At 38.5% G+C, this 18,563-nt stretch overlaps 1 protein-coding gene across 1 annotated transcript; it reads left to right on the forward strand.

Moving 5' to 3' along the window:
* The first annotated feature begins 13 nt into the window (after positions 1–13).
* ARSK (arylsulfatase family member K) lies at positions 14–18,563 on the forward strand. Its single transcript, XM_036402995.2, has 8 exons — positions 14–284; positions 2,619–2,748; positions 4,642–4,801; positions 7,355–7,637; positions 11,057–11,228; positions 13,131–13,355; positions 16,230–16,454; positions 16,536–18,563. The coding sequence occupies exons 1-8, from the start codon at positions 129–131 to the stop codon at positions 16,802–16,804; spliced, it is 1,620 nt and encodes a 539-aa protein (XP_036258888.1). The 5' UTR covers positions 14–128; the 3' UTR covers positions 16,805–18,563.

An 18,563-nucleotide genomic window follows, 5' to 3' on the forward strand; every position in this document is an offset into this window, starting at 1 on the left:
ACTTGTAGGCCGCAGTGAACGGGTAGCGTGCTGTGGGGTCAAATCTTTCGCTGTGGCCAGAGCCTCGGAATCTGCTTTCGGAGCTGCTGCTCCTCGGTTAGAGAGGTGGGGGCCACGGTGGCGGGGCGATGCGAGACTGCGGGCCACTGCGAGACGGCGGGCCGCTGGGGCTAGCCGGCGTGGCGCTGCTCCTCATGGCCGCCGGGGCGGGAGCAAGGCCGCGGCCCGCCGTCCCCGGGGACCAGCCCCGATCTAACGTGGTGTTGGTGGCCTGCGACTCCTTGGTGAGTGATCGGGGTGTGGAAGGACACCCTGACAGGTAGGGGCGAGGCAGGAGGGAATCCTCGGCGGTGGCCTGGACGGAACTAGGGAGGATGAGACACCGCGGCCGTATGGATGCATTACCTAGGCCAGAGACAGGGCATGCGCAAGCGCGAGTTCACTGCGCGGGGCGCCCGCGGCTCGGCAGGCGCTGCAGTAGCAGCAGTAGCAGCAGCAGCAGCAGCAGCAGCAGCAGCAGCAGCAGCAGAAGCAGCGGCGGCAGAGGCTGCAGCAGCGGCGGCAGAGGCTGCAGCAGCAGCAGCAGTAGGCCTGCCGTGCGACGAGACAGCCGCACCCCGAGTGTTCACCCCAGTATTCCGACACAAACGCGGCCGCTTCCCAGAAGGGTGCGCCTTTCTCGCATCAGGGGCTTCCCAGCAGCCGAAAACCTCTGCGCAGGTGGCTCCCACGGTCTGGGGTCATGGAGCTTGTCGCCCGGGAGGGGGGCATGCCAGCAGGACTCTGTGGCAGGGCAGCTGCCCCTGGAGCAGGGCTGGTGTGTACAGTCAATGTTCTTCAGTTCGCTTGAAAAGCCTAATGGCAAGCAAGGTCACTAAACCATGTTACCCTTCCCATTGTAAGCCCTGTGGCTGTTAAGTCTCCACAACAAATGGGATAGCGAATTTCTAGAATCACAGATGAAATTGCTGACTTACTGAGCTCCAAATACTGGTTTATTGAGGCTCTCATAAGGTATAACAACACAGTAAACTTGTCAGACGTGTATCTCTAGCAGTAGGTACGTAGCAACTTCATCACAGTGATTTATTACTATATTTGGTTTACCCTTCAGACAAAGAAATTTTCCCACTCACAAATACTAATCTTTGCATGTATCTTCACAGTTTTCTCACTGTGCCCACCAGCGCACTAAAAATGCTCTGGTGTCTTTTACTCTGGGGAGCCTTGGTTTCTCTAACTCACCTGAACTCACCTTGTTGTAGAATCGAACATAAGCTCCGTGGTGTTAATAGCAAAAATGTACAAGAGAGGTGAGCAATTCACATTTGAATGCTCACCGCTATACTATGCAGAGCTCAAGAGTACCTGTTGGCTGCCACACTGCTCTGACCTGGAAAGGACCCCTTTCCCTGTTCCTGGAAAATAACATGTGGTCTACAATAACCTCCATGTCTTAGCCTTGTCCCCGCCTGGCTACTGCAAAAATGTACCCTATCCTGGTTGGAACCAGGACAACTTTCTAAAGAGCACTTTCAGTCTGAAGTTATGTACAAGTTCTTAATGTCTATTACAGCTTTATTTCCAGTTTGTCCTACTGAGTGCTTGATCAAGATGCTATTTGTAGTAGTATACGAGATTAGGTGATTGCTCATTTAGCATGTTCTGATATGAGCTGAGTTCAGAGTCTGGGATGCTGCAGTTAGCTCTACTGGTGCCAAATAAAGTGACTCTCTACAATGCTGGGTTATCCAAGAGTATTTCTGCCAGAAACCAAATGCTGGAAATTACATTTTTCTGCAGTTAAAACTGCAGATGCACTGCCGCCTATCTGTTCACTGAAGAGCCAGTCAGACTGAGGCTGTGTTGGCACATCTTATTCAACTAAGGAAGGGAATAAAAGTGACAGATAAAATACAGTGACGTGAAATATGCATGAAACCTGATTTCATGTGATGATAATCTTTTACTGTAAAATTACCTATTCAAAATGTTAAATCTTTTTTAAGTTACTGATTGAAAAATCTGTCTAAACAAATAGGTTATTAAAATGAAATAAGCATTATGAAAGCATCAAAATTAGCATTATGGAAGTATCAAAAGGGAGTCATTGTGTGTGGGATTTCTGTGGGAGAATAGGCTTTCTTTAGCTTTCTGATCCTTTTTCTAGTCCATAGTTTCAAATAAGTTCACAGAGAAGTGGTATGGATAAACCTTTAGAAAGGATGAGGAATCAATGATGGTTTCAAAGAAGTATGTGCTAGTGCACACATCTACATTGGGATCCAGCCTTACTCCTTTTTATTGTTCACTGCACCTATTCCCATTGAATGTGTCATGGTACAACCCCACCCCTGAAGAAGTGGAGCTTGGAATATGTTTAGTGATGCAGTGGAATTAATTTTACTATAAAGAAGCCCAGTTATTATTTCCATTGCACTTTTTCAAAACTGATCCATTTTATATTGTTCTGCTTAGGGCTTCTCAGCACTATTTTCCAAACCTGCATAGGATTGGCAGCATTTGAGCAACACCAGTCCACGGTAACAAATATATGAATTTATGCAGCTGATAGTTTGCATTAATGCTGTTTATGTGTTGCTTTTGTCTCATTGCAGGATGGACGCTTGACATTTTTGCCAGGAAATCAGACTGTAGATTTACCTTCCATAAATTTTATGAAAAGACATGGCACTGTCTTTCTCAATGCCTACACCAATTCTCCAATTTGTTGTCCTTCCCGTGCAGGTAAAACCAAGCAAAACACCAGATAAATGCTTGCATATGTCAATTTAAATATGTGGTAATGATGGGAAATTTGAAATTATTTAATGGGAAGGGATTTGTTATGTTTTTAAAATAAGATTTTTTTTTTATCTTGTGTTTGAATTCTTATGATATTCTTCTCTTTCATTTCTTTATCTCTTCTATTTCTTATGTTTCTTCCTTTATTCTTTTGTTTCTCATTTTTTCAATTAAGTGTAAGCTCCCAAATCTTTTTACAAACTCCACTGAAGCTTCAGATTTTAAAAAATCTTCAGGATTTGCAGAGAAATCATTGATTTGTTCTGCTGCAGTGCTGAAACTACACGCAGAACTACTCTCTCTTCCTAGTACAAAGTTAATAAATATCTTTTCTGTATTCAGCAAAGAGTGATAAATAATAATAGCTGAATAAAGTGGTAGCAGTTTCCACTGTCTTCTAGATACATGATGCATCTTTTAGTAGCTTTAATTGAATACTTCCATGTTTTCCTTTACTTAATGCAATTCTTGTTCTGTGTTCAATTTCACACTTGCAGAATTTGCTAGGAAGATAGAAGGAAACTATATTCCTTAATCAAAGATTACATCTTAAAACATTTCTACCTTTTTCAATTGTTGCAAAGACCCTGCTTAATCTGTATAAAATCTAAATCCTCTTTGATCTAGCTATAGAAAGGTCCCCCTTCCTCTCAAAGCATACACTGAAAGAAGCAGCAGACAAAGGCAGTCATATATAGTGTTACATTTTTAATATTCTCTTTATTGATTACCTAGTCCCCATTTCTTTTTCTCATGGTCACATTTTAAGTGGGTGACGTTACATGAACAAGCAGTCAGCCTTCCTTTCCTTTTCTTGATGCTTGAGTCTTTCAGCCATTCTTTATTGCTAAGAACAATACTTAATGTTATTTAATTTTAAGAAGTTTGTGCAAATGGCAGATTAGTACTCCTGTGAGAAAGAAAGTGAATAGGGAATTAAACAATTCATCACTTGTGGGGTTCTGAACCAGCAGGACATCTTTTGCATAGCCAGGAGCTTGGATACCTGCAGGGAACTGAGGGTTCCACATCTATTGTGGAGGTGTCAGGGATGATACCAGAAGAGATATAGCGGGAAAGAGGGCTTTGGGGTGGGGAAAGGACTGGTATTGCCATATGGGGTTGATGCACTTTGTTTACAGGATATTTCTATTGCTTGTGAAATTACTTAGTTCTGTTTTGGAACTATCTTTAACTCTAAATTAGCACTGGAAAGAGTGAATTATTCTTTATAAGCTGCAAAGAAATAGGAATTCACTTTTAAAATCTTCCCTCATAGTTCCTTTGCAACTCTGGCCTTGGTTTCCTTTCTTCTTGGTATCTTCTTTAATATTCTCACTTTGTTTTTGCAAGTGGTAGTGAAGTAGATTACCTAAAAAGAATAAAATTGAGGGCATGTTGTATTTATGAGAATACTGTATTGTAATTCTCTCCACAAATATACTTAACTTTAAACTCGCATTAAATTTAACTGTAATAAGGGTAACTAACATTCTGAAACACATGTAAATAGAGGATTGTTTAATCAGGATCTGTACTACCATGCCATTTTCTTTCAGAAATCAAGAAGAATATTTTCTGATCTAATTAGAACTTGATTTAATGATTGCATAGCACCTGGAAACATAGGACCTTCTTCTGAAATTCTGGAGATTATTAGAGAAAATTTTGATACTTGTATTGATTACGAAATAAGATTTGGAAGAGTAATACTTTGTATTCCTTGTTCTATTGTATCACAGTTTGGACTTTTAACCTCTGTAATAATGAGAAGATTAATCCTTTCCCAGCCTTATAGGTGGGGAGTACTAATCACTCATCATTTTTTTCCCCCAGCTATGTGGAGTGGTCTTTTCACTCATATAACAGAATCTTGGAATAACTTCAAAGGTCTAGATCCAGATTATGTAACATGGATGGATCTCATGGAGAAGCATGGCTACCATACGCAGAAGTTTGGGAAATTGGACTTTACTTCTGGACATCATTCAGTAAGGTAATCAGGTAGATTCTTCTGCTGTGAAATGGGCAGCAGTGAACAAATCATGTAGTGTGCTGTCACGTGGTTTCAGTCTCCAGGTAAAATGATAGTAGCTTTAACTTAAAAGAAATTGTGTTGTGTGCCTAGCAGAGATCTGTCCTGCATCTTCATGGAGAAGCAAGCCTATCTCTTGCAGCTGTACTTTGTCTTTTACCTGTAGTTGAAAGGTAATGCAGAAACTGGTTTGCCCAACATGAATGGTTATTTTCTAACGCTGGTATTATTGCTCCTTAAGTGAAATTCATAAACTGTTTTTGCCTTGCCTTAAGACTTCCTGGTAATACCAACAGTGTAGGAAAAGCAGAACAAAACCCTATACCTATAAAAATTAAATATTAAGCCTACTGTCACAAAATGTCAGAGGTTTTGAGGGGTATTTTGAAGGCCATAAGTGTTCAAAGACTTGTGCTGTTGTGGTGGGTTGACCCCAGATGGACACACCAGGGCCACCATGATAAAACAAACTGTTCTGTGACTCCACCGCCTCCAGTGAGCAGGAAGGAGAAAAAGCAGTGACTCAGTGGTGAAGATAAGGACTGAGAGAGATCACTCAGGTACACAACAACACAGACTTAACTCAGGAAAATTAATTTCTTTTATTTCTGGCTAATTAGAAGCCAGAGTAAGGCAATGAGAAGTAAACCCAAATCTTAAAACATTTTTCCACCACCCTTCTACCCAGGGTTAACTTCCAAATTCTCTACCATGTCTACCCACAGGGGTTTGGGAGTGAGGACTGTGGTCAGTTCATGACACATTGTCTCTGCCACTCACTCCTCGTCAAGGGAGAACTCCTTACCTTCTTCTGCTTCGGTGTGGGGTCCCTCCCCCACTGATTTCTCCAAAGTGAGTCCTTCCCATGGGCTTATGTTCTTTACAAAGTGCTCCAGCATGGGTTCCTTCCATGGGATGCGCTCCTTCAGGAACAAACGGCTCCAGTGTGGGTCTCCCCAGGGGGTGACATGTCCTGCCAGTAAACCTGCTCCAGCCTGGATTCCTTTCCCTGCAGGTCCACAGGTCCTGCTGGAAGTCCAGCGCAGGCTTTCCACAGAATCACAGCCTTCTTTGGATATCCATTTGCTTTGGTGTGAGGTACATCATAGGCTGCAAGTAGATATCAGTTCCATGGACTGCTGGGGTACAGCCTTCCTCCATGGGCTGCTGGGGAATCTTCATTCTGTGTTGTTTTTATGAATATGCTCTATCTCACTGATTAATAATGATGTCTGTTGTTAAAATAATAACAAAGAGAAGCTTTTTCTTTAATGACAAACAGGTTAGAGTTATTTAATGCTTCCTTTTTCGTTATGAGGGGATTTGGTTCTTTAAACTTGATCCTAATCTCAGTCTGACTGGATAATCAGACTGGCCTATGGCCTACATAGTATTTTTTTCTGTATAAATCAGTATTATGACATTAGGTACAATTAGACACACCCACACACTCCTTTATCTTAATTTCATTTTAATGTCTATGAAACATGCTTTCTCTGTAAACCAGATACCCTATATTGTTCTAAGTAATTTATTTAAGCCTGTGTAGGTTGAAAGTGTGAGCCTAAACAAGAAATTAAAACAATAAAAAAATTGTTACAGATAGCTTTTCTAGAAGTTACAGTGCATTGGTAAAATTCCTTTGGGGATAAAACTAGTTAAATGCTCTTTAAACAGTAATAATGTTGTGTTTTGATAAAAGCATGTGATCAAATTTGAGCAGTTTTATACTTTCCTTTGTAATTTCTTGGTTATATTGAAATTGCCATTAACAAGGTGAAGATTAGTCAAGGTCTTAGGTAGTCTGCCTCTTACCAATGTCCACCATCATTCACTCTAGCAAAGAACCAAGGACATTTTCAGCTCAGATTTTTTTAATTGTTTTAGAGAGACAACAATTGCCATGACATTAGAAAATCTGTTCAAAAATATTTTGTCATTAAAATGTTGCCGTTTTCCCCTCCTTCTTGCTTTCTTTACACTCTTTTCTATTCTTGTTTGATAGGATTTGTACAAGAGAAATAATTCTTACAGATTTTTGTCTAAAGTGTGTTTAATTAATAGTACAAGCCACATCCATAATGTTGTTTCTAAAGGCAGCCTCACCAGTAAAGTAATTTCCCACTATACTCTTTCACATAAAAATCTCTGGCCCAGTTTACATATAAATAGTGTGTGAATCTGTGCCAAAATGTGGAGAGAGGTCCACAAGATGGAATGGTATTTCTAAGTATTATTTTGTAGATGTGAGAAGAGCCATTGTGACATAAATGGGTAATAAATAAGAAAGAAGATTCAGAAGCAGACATAAAAAGGCTGAAGGTCTGACTATAAAATAGATGCACAATCATAATTGCTCAATTGAATAACAATTCTCCTTTTTGCAGGTATTGCAAATAGATTGCAACTGAAAGTATAGGGGAAGTTCTTCAGGAATTCATAATGCTTTTTGCTTGGAGGAAAAGTGAAGAAAACATTTTCTGTTGAGTGTGTGACTTGTGTATGTATTTTCAGTAACCGTGTGGAAGCTTGGACTAGGGATGTTAACTTCCTGCTCCGACAAGAAGGAAGACCCATGGTGAAACTTACAGGCCATAGGAAGCAGTTTAGAGTAATGGAAAAAGATTGGCAGAATACTGATAAAGCAGTAAATTGGATAAAGGAAGAAGCTGTTAACTTTACTCAACCATTTATTCTTTACTTGGGACTGAATTTACCACACCCATATCCATCACCCTATGCAGGAGAAAATTTTGGATCCTCTACATTTTTAACATCTCCCTATTGGCTTGAAAAGGTATGTAAGTATAAAATTTAAATACTAATTTATTAATAACTGTATTTTAATACAATATTTTTTCCTGGTTTTTCAAGATAGACACAGTTTTGATATTTCACTACACAGTAAGAAAATACTTGAATGAGATATTAGATTTCTGATTAAAGGCTAAGAAAATAGAAGTGACAAATTTGTCTCTGTTCTGGGAAAAGGTTTGTTAGCAGTAGTCTTTGAATCGATAAGTATAGAGTTCAATAGCTACAAACGCTTTAAGAAAAATGAGATTGTTGCTCTTCTTAACTGTAAATTAATTTTGGTAATGGTCTGAAGCTCATTGTTATGAACATTCTGTATTTTGCTTGTTAGAAATGATGCTATATGTAATAATTTGGTCTGAGTTTTACAGTGAAAGATTGACTTTTTCTGCAGTATAGACCTAGAACATAAAGCAACATAAGACACAACAGAAGTCTTCCTTTTCTCTTAACTTCTTCTGTGCTACTGTAGGTTTTCAAGCACAAGAAAGTGTCTGTATGTGTAAAACTAAGATATAGCACTCCATTCCAAAGAAGAGATACTTTTTTCAGTCTTGTATAGTTTCCAGTTGACATTAACTGCCATAAAATAGAAATTTACTCCAATAGATTTAATTGCAGAAAGGCATTAATATTCTCTGCAGCTGCAGAATTAGAATTAGGTTGATAAGACTTTATACTTCAAAAAGTCTATCTGTATGCAATTTATGTAACTTGTGGCCTTTTCCACGACAGAACTGCTAAATCTCTTTATCTAGATGTACCAAAAATACAAATACTTAGAAAAAAAGGATTTACGAATGAAGGTTGAGAGATGTGAATTTTTTTCATGATAGTGAGGGTTGTGGCTTCTTCTGGGAATGGTAAGAAGTTTGTGGGGAGAGGAAGAACTTGGGAAAAAAGCCCTTTCAATTGCAAAAAGCAAAATCTGGCTTAATGATTAAGGAAAACTTGCTGGGTGCTGATTGCTAGGTTAGATGTATCTTGGGAAGCATAGGTGATTTTTTTGAGTCACAAACAGTTATAACATCTTTTACAAACTTTTGTCATCTTTTATCCAGTCAGAGTACCTTAACTGCACAGTTTGCTGGTCTCCTTCCCACCACTGTGTATACATACTGCCTTGTGTGGGCCACATATTACCATTTACTGACCATTGGCCAGTTCTTCTTCTGCAATGTAGCTCTTTTTTGGTCATGGAAGAAACAGTCTTTTAAAATCACAGAGGCAATCTCATTAAGAAGTTTGATCACATAGGTGAAGAACTGAATTAAATGTCCTGATTATTTGGGCTGTAATACAGAACAGAGTATCAACACATTATGTCTGTGAAACGTTGTGTTATCAACCAGATGGTCCCCTGTGTTTTGCACACAAGTTGTCATTTTTCAGGGGATGTGGCTTCTTTCCTAGTTGTGAATTATGTGTCTTGGTTTAAGACAATTCAAAGAGGTAGACATTCTGAAATGAGTTCTCCTCTTAGTTTCAACCAATCCCTTTCCACCAATAAGGAACCAATACCAATAGATACAAGTGAAAAAATAAGTTTACTAACAAGTGAAACAGCAACATGCAAAAATTAGCAGTGAATAATCACTAGATACAAACTTGCTGAATCACAGGAGCTCCACAGGAACAAAGAGATCCCAAACTGGTGGGGTGCAGCCCCCTTCTAATCTGACAGCCCCCCACTGCTGACTGCCTGCAGGGGGCAAAGGGAAAGTGGTGTCTGGCTCTTTCCAAGGTGGCACCTGCCACCATGCGCTCCAGGAAACAAAGGAAGTGGATGGCAGCAAACTCTCCTGGGAAGGTTGGAGCTTACGAAGGTCTAGTGGCAGATGGGAAGTTGTGGCACATGTGGGGTCAGCACCGCTGTTTGCTGCTTCCTCTTGCACCAGCCGGATTCCACTGGTGTTGGTGCCTTCTGATCTGCTGGTATGCTGTAGAAGGGAGCAGGGCAAACTGGTCTCTGGACACTGATGTGGGGTGGCCCAACCCCCTGATCAAGCTTCACTGCCTATGGAGTTTGCAAAGATCACTGGGAATACAGTTTCTGTTCACTAAATGCAGTTCTTCCGAGTTGCTACTATTGGAATCCCAGAAACTCACCCATATCAGGCCCCTCTGAAGTCGAGTCTCCTCCTTCAGCAGCAGAAGAAGTCACCTTGGGTTTCTTGACCTTTTAAAGGGGCTGGCATTTCCTGGTTGCCCTGCAGTTCTGGTTCCAGCCATGCTTCAGGTCTTAAAGGCACCGTAACAATCTTATGGCACAGATAGATATGGAATACAGTAACATTTTGGATTACCCAGGACATTACCATAGACAGACAAAGGGATTGTGTCTTTGTGAATATTTAAAACTAGACTGAAGTCCTGTAGAAAAGAATCATGGATGGAAAGGGACACTTTTTACTCTCTTATCTTAAGCAGCTAATAAGTACCATTTGCAAAGTCCAAAATGTAACTCCAAAATGTAGCCAAGGACCTTGAGCAGTAAGAAAATGACTAAAGCATTATTATTTTATCTTAATGATTTTTTCTAGCAGTGTGTTTTCTATAGATCCTAAGGAAACTTATATTTTGTTGTGTTTATTTAACTGTTACAAAGCCAGGTTTTAGTTCTGTGGGCAGTAGAACTCTTGCAGATTTATCAACTTCTTTAGCTGGCTGGCTTTTCCTCCAAGTAACAAGTGAAAGTACAAGAGGAAATTACCTCAAGTTCCCTTTTATTTAAGGGAATATTTACAAGTATTACAGCCAAGGCTAAGTGTGTATGTCAAATTTCAAGACTCTAAAGCTAGTACTGAAGCAGACAATATCTGTGACTACACATAGTTTGAATATAGAAATAGATTGGCTTTTTGGTTTCATACTGATGTTACATTTCTTTATAACTAAATGGATTGACATATGTAGAAACATGTCGAAAGTATTAAAAAATTGGATTAATGTAGTGAGTTCTTTTTATTAAGATGCCAAGACTTGTCATCACTGTCCTGGAGGCTTTCCCAGACTACATGGTTTTCCATGTTGTTTTCTAGTCCCACATAACACACAATCTTTTAGATCCATAGGTTTATAAGTATTCTACAGTTACAAAGACACTCTGCCAATATTCTGTACCTACTCTAGAAGAGTGTTCTGTGATATCTCTCTGAAAAATATACAGCAGTTGGTGAAGCACATATTTTTTCATTGGTTTTTAAAAAACAATTTACCTGTGGAACTGTGGGGAAGTATGGAGGAGGTAGCTGCATGGTGTAACAAGTAAGCAGCTACTGTTTCCTGGGCCATAAATTGAGAACTGTGAATTTATGCTATACTTTTTAAAATTAAATCTGTGTTAAAAAACTTGTTTAATTCAGTTGCTAAAGTAATGTTAATTTCCTCTTTATTTTTTAGGTAAATTATGAAGCTATTAAAATACCCAAGTGGATTTCTCTTTCAGAGATGCATCCTGTAGACTATTACTCATCATACACCAAGAATTGCACAGGAGAGTTTACAAAGGAAGAAGTGAGAAATATTAGAGCATTTTATTATGCTATGTGTGCAGAGACAGATGCCATGCTGGGTAGGTAATGTCTTAATACACAGTGGGTTTTCTAGTTCTGTTTTTTTTTAAAGAAAGTGCTGATAGGGCTGATATTTGGAGGAAAAAAAATAGAAAACAAAACACCACAATTCACATCTGGGAGTAAGTTGTGGAAGTTGCTCATTCAGTCTATATGATAAATAAGAGGATACCCTTTTAGGTGAGTTGGGAGCACTCTGAAAAGTAATCACAGCCAGCAGTTAGAAGCTCTGTAGAAAACCAGTGACTGCAGCAAAATATGGCATGACCCATTGCAAATGATTCGGTTTAAAACCAAATGGGAAAATTACCCCATGCAAGCTGCCCCTCCTCCTCCATCCCCTTCCCAGCACAGGAAATACTAGGAGAGACCAGAAGTAGGAACAACAATTTTACCAAAAACTCGCAATAAAGACAATATAGATAAAAGACGACACAAAAGGAGAGTGCTCCACCCAGAGGAAGTGTTCACCAAAAAAAAGCAAAAACACCCCCCAAAGAGAGTACCTAGTGTGGTTTTCCCAGACAAAGGCAAGATGGCACCTGTCATCACCATCCCCTCCACACTGGACCATGCAGCTCAGAAAAATGAAAGCAATGAGGCAAAATAGTTTCTGCAATTTATTATCCTCTATCCAGCCTGGAGGAAACAATGGAAAACAGGGACAAAACAAAGCCTGGAGAGCTAATTAATCCAAATAAAGGGTTCTGTAAGTGCTGGCCTTGACAGTGGCAGCAATGGCGGAAGCACTAGCAGCCGTGGTGGCAGTGGCGTCTTCCTGCTGCTCCAGGAATAGTTACAGCTTGTCAGAGTTTCAGAAACAGTTACACCCTCCCTTGATTTCAGCAACAGTTAAGGGAGCAGTTCACATGTTTCCAGCACGGAGGTAAGACTAATCAACTTCAACACATCTAAGCGTCTCCTGCTGAAAACCATGCCCCCTCCATGACATAGGTGGTATGTTATATTAAATAGTGCTGGAAATTCTACCCTTCTTTTCCTAGGTACCCAGGATACCCATGTACAAGAGGAACTAAATCTCTTTGATTAAGTGCTAACTGGAAAAAGTGCTAATGGAAACACTTTTGTGAAGGGGACAGACTGTAAAAGCTGAGCTGGATGAAAAGATAAATTTTAGGGCATAAGTTGTTTTCCTTAGAAGCTGATTTCAAATGTGTAGACTGGATAACAACTGTTACAGATTGACTGAAGAGTAAAGTTACGTTTGGAATGTCCCTTAGAATTATTGAAAGTTGTGAAGAAATAATTAATTGTACATTTAGAATTCTTCAGAGTTTGCAGGAAGGTCTACAGACCTTCCTGCAATTTACAATGCAATTTGGTCTTAATTTACAGCATTTTATTTTTTTATTTGAAAAGTGACCATGAATGAATTCGTTTGCATCCTAATATGAAATTCATGATCAAATAAGCTAATCTTTTAGGTATATGACCTAAACCAGGACACCATATTAGATTGGCAAAGTGAATTAAAAGACACAGAATTGCTCCTCCTCATTTTATGAATGAAACAATGGAAGCCTTACAGGTTTAGGAAATACGGGATTGCAAAGTAACTGCACTGCAGTTGTAATTTTATAACATCTTTTAGCTAGTATGTTTAGGCATGAGTCATCCTAAAGTTTTAATATTTAAGATGCCTAAGTGCTTTGCTTAACTACCAACTTCATTGATCTTGGCCCTGTCTTTGTTGCAGAAATGTACGTACAAAAATAGAGGAGTATATGTTGTGTTTTCATTGCACAAATATATGTGCAACAAAAGAGGTTTCCTCCACTGGATTAGGAGGATTCCTTGAAATTTGCATGCTGCTTTGCAGGTACAGACCTTGGAAGAAATATTTTGAATGTATCCTTTTCAGTATCTTTTTGATGTTGCAGGGGAGATTATTTCAGCTCTGCAAGATACTGGGCTTCTTGGAAAAACAGTTGTTATATTCACTGCAGATCATGGAGAACTTGCTATGGAACACCGTCAGTTCTATAAAATGAGCATGTATGAGGGAAGTTCCCACGTTCCTCTTTTAGTTATGGGACCAGGTTTTAGAGAACAGCAGCAAATACCAAATGTAGTATCTCTTGTGGATATCTATCCTACTATGCTTGGTGAGTTATGTAATTTCAGGTGACAATTTTTTTTCCCTGTTACCATTAGATACATCATGTACTCGGATGGCTCTTCAGTACTGCCCCAACTCTTTGGTATGCTGCTTTTATATCTGGACTGACTTGTTAATTGACTTTAGTGCATTACTATTCTGCATTTGTATCATAATAGTCAGAATGATGTCTTGACTTTGAGGTACAACACAGTAACACAACAGGAGATAATTTATCGGTGGACAATATATATGGACTTAACAGAAAAAGTAAAAAAATGGATGAAAAAAATAAAGAAACTGATTGTCTTCCTTAATACTGTAACTGTCTTCCACATAATTACACTGATTGATTATATATAGGATTATTTGTTAGTAAAAAAAGGAATAAAGCCCATTTTGGATATGAATAATCCTTGCTAGCCTTCACACCCAACAGTTTACTATAGAAATTATAGTGTAAGTGCATCCAGAGATGAGATTAAACTTGAAAGGAGGAGAACAGGTTCATTAACTTAGCAAAGGAATGTCTTTTATGAAGGGTCATGTGGAAGAAGTGTGATGAAAGCTTTGTATAGGAAATGTAAAAATGATCCGGGCACATATAAAAAGATGTCATAATGGATATCCATTCTTACCTTATGAGATATGAAAATACTCAGTATTGGAGAGAGAATAAAATGAAAAGAACTAAACTTAAATTACTTAGATGGAAATCACTTTTAGGAGGGAATTTTTTAACAGTTATCTGTGATAAATCATGCAAGACACCGTTCTAATTGGAATTAAACATCAGGTAAAGTTATCTTATGAGGCTTTATCTGTGATCTTTTAGGCTTCCAATCAGAAGAAATATTTTTTTCAAACCAATCTGGAAGGCTTGTGCCACATATACACTGCAATTACTTGGAGAACATGAGTGAATAAAACTATACATCTAGCAATAAATACCAGTGAAAAATCCACTTCTATATTGTTTTAGGTTGATTTTCTAAAAAGTAAACAGAAGTTATTTATCTGTTTATGTCTTCTCAAAACTTTTGAACCAGTTATCCAGGGAAAAATAGGATATAAAATCTGAGTCGCTTTCTCTTCCAAATTTTGACATCAAATTTTTATGTATATATATCTGTACTACATATGGATCTTAAACAAGTTATGTTATCCTATGTAAAGAGCTGAAAAACTCTTATTTCTTTGTTTCTTTTTCCCAAGTGACATAATTGGTCAGATGGTTTAATATCCTTCTGTCTTTGCCTCCTGGGGGTTTTTCATTGGGGCTTTTTTCCCCAGAACTTTGTGTGCATAATTCATTCCTTCTGTTCTGGCAGCTCCCCTTCTCTGTACTCTGAACGTCAGAAAGGCATGTATGATGAAAATGAAAACTTAAAGAGCCATCTCTATCATGTATTATGGTCTCTGTCTTGCTTGCTGCTGCTGACTAGCAAGGAAACAGATTTCAAGTCTGTTTTTGTGACAAATTTAATTGCTTTGCTTAGGATTGTCACAGGGAAATAATCTCTCTTAAGGTGCCATCCAAATGCTTTGGTCAAGACTGCCTCCTGCACTGGCTTTGAGAATAAGTGCAAATGTTTTGATTCCAGCAGAATCTGTGGGATATGAATGTACAGTCAGACCTGCAACAGCTCTTGCTTTTTGTAACAGGATGTAGCATAATCTCCAGGCAGCACTAGCATTGTTGGTCAGTGTGGAAATACCTTTGGCTCTCTATTGGAAAAGCAGGAGCTGCTGAATGGCTGGAACATTCTTCACGCATAGAAAATCCAGTTACTGGATTACCAAGTAATAGCGTTACTGGTTTAAGATGACAGAAGAGCCCATATCCCTTTTTCGTTTGTTGGAAGGTAGTGTGTATTTGTTCAAATTTTTTTTGCCCATGCATGATCAAGAGCTGCTTGCTAGGTTTACACATTGTGGGTCTTCCTAGTACTTTGTCAGATGCTGGCTGGGCAGAGGACAAAATGGAATATGTGTGCTGATGAAGGAAAGAGTCACCTTTGAGCAGTTTATATGCACAGAGTATCACCACTCAACACAGAACAGACTAAATACTACCATGGTGCTCTGTGAAATGGAAAGTTTTGAATTTCGAATTACTATCATACATGGTTTTTAGGACATGCTTGGGATTCTCTGCTATGTTTTTCAGAATGTTTCTGAAAAACCTTTGCAGTCTTTTAACCTGATCTTTGGGAGCTAGAGAAACTTGTGTTATAAGTTGATGCTGCGGAGCTTATGGATATTACAGTGTCGCCTAATGGCCGTCTGGTAGGCTGTGGAGTCATCCAGAGTTTTTGGTGCATGCACTATGATTATACCACCTCAAATAACATCTTTATCTCCAGTCCTGCCAGAGAAGCAAGTGTCCCCACCAGTTACAGGTGATAATAAAGGCCACCTTTTATGAAGCATTTCATTATTCTCTAATGAAGAATTCTACAGATGAGCTTAGCACCATTATTGTTCAAGTAATAAACAGCTACAACATGTTGGATGTGGAGCTTTTAGGGCCCTTTCATGCTGTGTTACTCTTTTTCTTCTGCCTGATATAGTCAGAGCAAAAGAGAAATGTTTGCAACCGTGATTAAGGAATAAAACAGCACCAACTATCAAGGAGGCTATTGTGATAATTTTCACAAACTTCTGTTAAAGGTTAAGTTATACATAGGTGATATATTTGGTCAAGATGCTGGGCAGCTTGCCTTGGGAAATTCCTTAAGGTATTTTTTATTATGTATTTTGGGATAATAATTAGGAGAGCACATTTTATTATCAACATTCAGACCTTGGTTGCATTGTGTTAGAGTTTTTTAAAACTGAAAACTATAGTAACATTTTGGTTTTGTGTATCTTTCCTTAGATATAGCAAGAGTTCCTGTCCCACAGAACCTCAGTGGATATTCTCTTATACCGCTGCTACGTGAAAAGGCTGAGAGCGAAGCATCACCGAGAGGACCTCGGCCCTCATGGGTGCTGAGTGAGTTCCATGGGTGCAATGTGAATTCCTCTGTGTATATGCTGAGAACTGGCAAGTGGAAATACATCGCGTACTCGGATGGCTCTTCAGTACTGCCCCAACTCTTTGGTATGCTGCTTTTATATCTTGACTGATTCGTTAATTAACTTTAGTGCAAATTGAATCTTAACTGACTTTTGTTTGTTGCAGACCTTACTGCTGATCCAGATGAGCTTACAAATCTTGCCATAAAATTCCCAGTAACTGTACATTCTTTGGACAAAATACTTCGCTCTATAGTAAACTATCCAAAGGTTTCTTCTTCTGTTCATGAGTATAACAAGCAACAGTTTATCAGTTGGAAACAAAGTTTGGGTCAAAATTACTCAAGTGTTATTGCAAACCTTAGGTGGCATCAAGACTGGTTAAAGGACCAAAAAAAGTATGAGAATGCAATTGACAAGTGGCTTGGTAAGTAGATACAGACAATCTGAGGATTTCATATGAATGAGGATAAAAAGATAATGCATTTGTAATATTATGCTGTATTTCAAATTATAGAATTATTTTCTTATATAACCTATTGTAAGTAAAGATAACTGAACTGTTACTGCTTTGTGTCAGAATGCCAAGTGTGGTGGTGTTCTCAGGGGTCCCAGGATGAGGGAAGAGATGAGAATCTTGACTCCTTGTTTCAGAAGGCTGATTTATTATTTTATTATATATATTATATTAAAAAGAAAATTATATATTAAAACTACACTAAAAGAATAGAAGAAAGGATTTCATCAGAAGGCTTGAAAGGAAGGAAAGGAATGGAATGATAATAAAGTCTTGTGACTCACCAGAGAGTCCGAGACATCTGGACTGTGATTGGCCATTAATTAAAAGCAGCCACATGAGACCAATCAAAGATGATGCACCTGTTGCATTCCACAGCAGCAGATTATTCTTGTTTTTCTTTTCCTCTGAGGCTTCTCAGCTTCTCAGGAGAAAAAATCTTGGCAAAAGGATTTTTCATAAAACATGTCTGTGACAGCCAAGAGCACTTTATATAACTAGCCAGCACTCTAACTTTAGCCAGCACTCTAAAACTAGAGTTTTAGATGTTATTATTCTGTAAGTGTAAGTAAGTGTATATAGAAAGGGTGGTGTGCAAATACTAATTGTGTGTGGGTAATATTTAGCTAATTGCAAAAGTACTGAGTATTAAGCATTCAAACTCAATAAGAACTTCCATTTATAAGGAAAAGCAAGGATTATAAAACTTAGTGAAGTAAAGTGCCAGTTATAGTGGAATTTCCTGTGTGTATTGTAAGTCTAGATTGAATAGACTTTCATCAAAAAGTTGGTAACCAGTACAGGTCTGAACATAGATGTGGTTCATGCAAGTACTTAACTATATATGTGACTGACTCCCTACGTTTTCAAGGTCTGCCTGCTAATTTCTTACTCCTCTCTGCTCATCATCATAAATTAAAAAGAAAAACCCTTCTTGCCAAGCCTATGAACAGAACAGTTCTCTGAAAAATGACAGTGTGATTTGTATAACATAAAATAAAAACTGTTTGAATGCAGTTAGATTCTACAAGTAAATGCTTTAAGGCACATCAGCAAGTGGAGAATTGAAACCTAAAATGTACACAGTGGAGACACAATTGAAACTTGCAGGAAGAGTTAACAGAAAAATACTGTTTCCATTTTTCTAGTGACCTGATAAAAATAAAGTAGTTTTGGAAGAAGGTAAGATTTAGGTAGCAACTCTTCCACTTATGGGAATATGTAATTGCAGCAGTGCTTAGGTTTGCTAATTCTTGGTCACCATCATTGCTGCTATATACCAGTTCAGAATGACATTATCCTTCATATATAAAATGTTTTCTGGAAGCTGTTATTAAATGCTCAGTAGTAGAAGTAAGCCAGTAAAAATAAACATAAAAATGAGACATATTTTCTGATGGCTCCACACTCATTTTGTGAGCAACTTCCCACACAGAGTTAAAAAATCTTGAAACCCTGTAGCACATGCCATTATAATTCTTATTAAAATGAGTTCAGGTACAGTTGAAATTACTTAAACAAAATAAATGGGCTGCATAATTAGAGGAAGTATTTATATCCATATGAAAATTTGTTCAAGAGAAAAAAGAATAGCAAAATTTTCTCACTTTACAGAGGTCTCGAGAGAATGCAGTACATTGTCCAAAATGGAGTAAAATAAAATTATGGTGAACTGGA

This window comes from Molothrus ater, chromosome Z (genome assembly GCF_012460135.2).
Source record: "Molothrus ater isolate BHLD 08-10-18 breed brown headed cowbird chromosome Z, BPBGC_Mater_1.1, whole genome shotgun sequence".
Taxonomy (NCBI): domain Eukaryota; kingdom Metazoa; phylum Chordata; class Aves; order Passeriformes; family Icteridae; genus Molothrus; species Molothrus ater.

Bases quoted from the DNA above. Each gene is read 5' to 3' on its own strand.
- ARSK (XM_036402995.2), top strand. From the start codon at position 129: ATGCGAGACTGCGGGCCACTGCGAGACGGCGGGCCGCTGGGGCTAGCC. The intron at 285-2,618 runs GTGAGTGATCGG...GTCTCATTGCAG, and splicing joins TGGTGGCCTGCGACTCCTTG to GATGGACGCTTGACATTTTT. The intron at 7,638-11,056 runs GTATGTAAGTAT...TTTATTTTTTAG, and splicing joins CTCCCTATTGGCTTGAAAAG to GTAAATTATGAAGCTATTAA.